Source organism: Rhagoletis pomonella, unplaced genomic scaffold (assembly GCF_013731165.1).
Source record: "Rhagoletis pomonella isolate Grant_MI unplaced genomic scaffold, Rhpom_1.0 Rhpom_scaffold_00001, whole genome shotgun sequence".
NCBI classification, from domain to species: Eukaryota; Metazoa; Arthropoda; class Insecta; order Diptera; family Tephritidae; genus Rhagoletis; species Rhagoletis pomonella.
In genome coordinates, this window is record NW_023458555.1 from 6,716,993 (window position 1) to 6,720,102 (window position 3,110).

General features: G+C 38.0%; 1 protein-coding gene across 1 annotated transcript in view; it reads left to right on the forward strand.

Annotated features, from left to right (window-relative positions):
• Positions 1–422: 422 nt before the first annotated feature.
• Positions 423–3,110, forward strand: part of LOC118737377 (DNA cross-link repair 1A protein) — an 11,007-nt gene continuing 8,319 nt past the window's right edge. Inside the window, exons 1-4 of the mRNA XM_036467843.1 lie at positions 423–2,038; positions 2,111–2,222; positions 2,278–2,728; positions 2,794–3,104. Of these exons, the coding sequence (XP_036323736.1) occupies positions 520–2,038; positions 2,111–2,222; positions 2,278–2,728; positions 2,794–3,104 (2,393 nt within the window). The 5' untranslated portion in view covers positions 423–519. The remainder of the gene's footprint in view (positions 2,039–2,110; positions 2,223–2,277; positions 2,729–2,793; positions 3,105–3,110) is intronic.

Sequence of the window (3,110 nt, forward strand, 5' to 3'; positions counted from 1 at the left end):
AAAACGCCATTTTTAGAACAAATTGTAAAACAACACTTTTTAATACAAATTTATTCCACTCAACCATGACTAAATATTATATAGCTGTATACACGATATATTTTTAAAACAAGACTCTAATATTTGATAAAAAAAATATACCTGTAATTTTTACCATTCCCAAAGTTTTGTGACACAGATCTTGAGGTGCTTTTTAGAAAAATAAAACACATCTTTATAGATTTACTAGAAAATTTAAGATTTTGTGCAGCGGAAAATGCGCTTAACTACAGATGTAGTTTTTCATTTCTCGACAATATAGCCGATAGTATCGATATTTTTAAAACATCGATAGTATTTTTTGAAAACACAAACCTTATCGATAGTATCGTCGATATTTTTCCACCTCTACGAGATATTCCCCGCTTATATTTTGACAGATGGTAAACAATTTCACAAGCTCCAAAGAAAAGTAAAATTAAATCGAAGTAAAAACCTAATAAGAGGATTTCCGGTAGTACAAATCGTAAATATTATGCAATGGTTGATGTTGAGCGCATTAAGACGGATGGTCGTAGGGAGTTGAAGGTAGAATTCTTGAACAGTTACAGTGAAGATGAAAACTGTGAAGTTAAATTTATAAATAAAGTTGAGGCGATAACTTCAGCAGGCACACCGAAGAAACTAAACCAAGGTAAAGGTAGAAAGAAGGCGGCTACAACAACTCGCAAAAAACTTATACAGGACTCGGAAGTTGAAGCAGCAGCCAGTGTTACACGCAAAACAGTTACAGCAGCGCATATACAAACTACGACGAAAAAGAATTTCAGGTCGAAGGAACCGCCTCCCAGCCAGTTGCGAATCGATAGTTATTTTAAGAGCTGTTCCAAGTCGTACAAAATTGAGCCTCGTACAGAGAAAGACAAAAATAGTTATTCAACTGCGAAAACGAATACAAAATCAGTAAACAATAGAAGACGTGGCACAAGTAGGACTACTAGAAATAAAGGACGAAAGCGTTTGTTCAAAGAGGAGGACGAATACACCACTACTGCTTCAACTGTGAGCGGCTTCACTAATATGACACCAACACCACCGAGGAATGCGCGCAAAAGGTCTGGACCCGCGAATGCTGCTCGTGGCACCAGCAAAAAGCCTAAACAAAAATCCAAAGATATATTAGATATTCTAATTGATTTAATCTCTGATGATGACACAGAAAGGGAAGACCTAAAACCTAATTTGGTGGAGCTAGACGAGCATTTCCATTCAATTGAGAATAAAAACACAGGGGAAAAAATCCCACAACGAATTGAAAATGTTAAAAAAGAAAACATAAACGATCTCTATAACACGCTGCCAGAAGAAAATGCCATGGAATCTACCGTAATGGTTTCTATCCCTGTGCGGCGCCATACCCATGAAAAATGCAGTGAGCCCTCAAACAATAAGAAAAGCATAAAATCTGAGCTGATTACGGAAACCCATGTTAATGTTTTGCCCAAGAAAGCTACAATGCCAAAGTCAGCACAGTCGGCGAAACCAAGGAGCGAAGTAAATGTGGCCCGTAATAAAAAAATTTCACAAATAGAAGATCGAAATAATACATATGAACGCAGGGAGATTGTATGTGTAACAAGATCCATGACAAAAGCAACTGTGCCAAAGACGCCTATGAAGGTTAAAGAAAATACAAAACTTCTTGCTTCAACTCCACCAACACCACCACAGACCAGTAATGATGCATCCAGTAGTAATTGGGCATCCAATTTCGATATCTGCCCCGTTGTTAATACGAAAATTGTTAAAGTCAACAACGCTTCTCCAATTCCCACACAGGATAAGCCTCTACCTTCTACGTCGAAGAGTGGTAGGGTAAAGAAAATACGAGTTTGTCCGCCATATAAAGTTGTAGCTGGTACTACGTTCGCTGTTGATGCATTCCAATATGGTCAGATTGCAGACGTTACTCACTACTTTCTTACACATTTTCATGCGGACCACTATCAAGGCCTTACGCGAAAATTTTCAATGCCACTGTTTGTGAGTCCATTAACGGGTAACAGGTTTTTGCACACAGATATTTTCACTTAGCTGCATAAATTTTTTATTTTTTTTTTTTCATTTCCAGCACGTTTGGTGCGTGCTCTCATACCAGTAGAAGATCAATATTTGCACGAAATCGATCTGAACATGCCGTTGGTTATTAATGGCGTAGAAGTCACCGCAATCGATGCAAATCAGTAAGTAGACTCAGCATGAAATTGATTTGTTAATTTATTGACTTTCTCAATTTAGTTGCCCAGGCGCGGTTATGTTCGTATTTAAATTATCAACCGGAAGTTGCATTTTACACACCGGCGATTTTCGAGCCTCACCGGACATGGAGTCCGAGCCGATATTCTGGAATAATTACATTGATAGAATTTATCTTGATACCACATATATTGCGCATAAGCATAATTTTTGCTCACAACATGAAAGTATCGATCGCGCTAAATGTATAATAGAGAAGTTTCACAATGAGCGTCCAACAACGCGCATATTATATGTTTGTGGCTCATATGTGATTGGTAAAGAGCGCTTTTGGACGAGGTTGGCTCATGAGTTTGGGTTAAAAGTTTGGACTGAGAAGAATCGTTTGACAGCTTTACGGGCAATGGATTTAGATGAAGTTCGCGGATTGCTTTGTGATGATCCTTACTTGGCACAAATGCATGTAATATCCATTGGTAAAGTAAGCTATCAGGTAAGTAACTAAATAACTTTTTACTAATTACTAGAGCTTGTTAAGATAACACAGAATTATTACAGTCTCTAGTCGAGTATTTTCGCCAATTTCACACCCATTTTGATGCTGTGCTTGCGTTTCGCCCATCCGGCTGGGAAAAAAATAACAAACCATCGCTCCGCGGTCAAATCAATATTGTTGGCATTGAGTATTCTGAGCATTCCAGTAATGCGGAGTTAGAGCGATTTGTAACTTATTTAAAACCGCGTGAAGTGATTAGCACTGTACCTGTAACACAAGGCAAACCGTGTATCACACCAAAGATACCAGATAAGTGGTATAAATACGATACCCTAAAAAGTAGACAACGCAAATTCCAGCCTTCGATTACCAGTTTTTT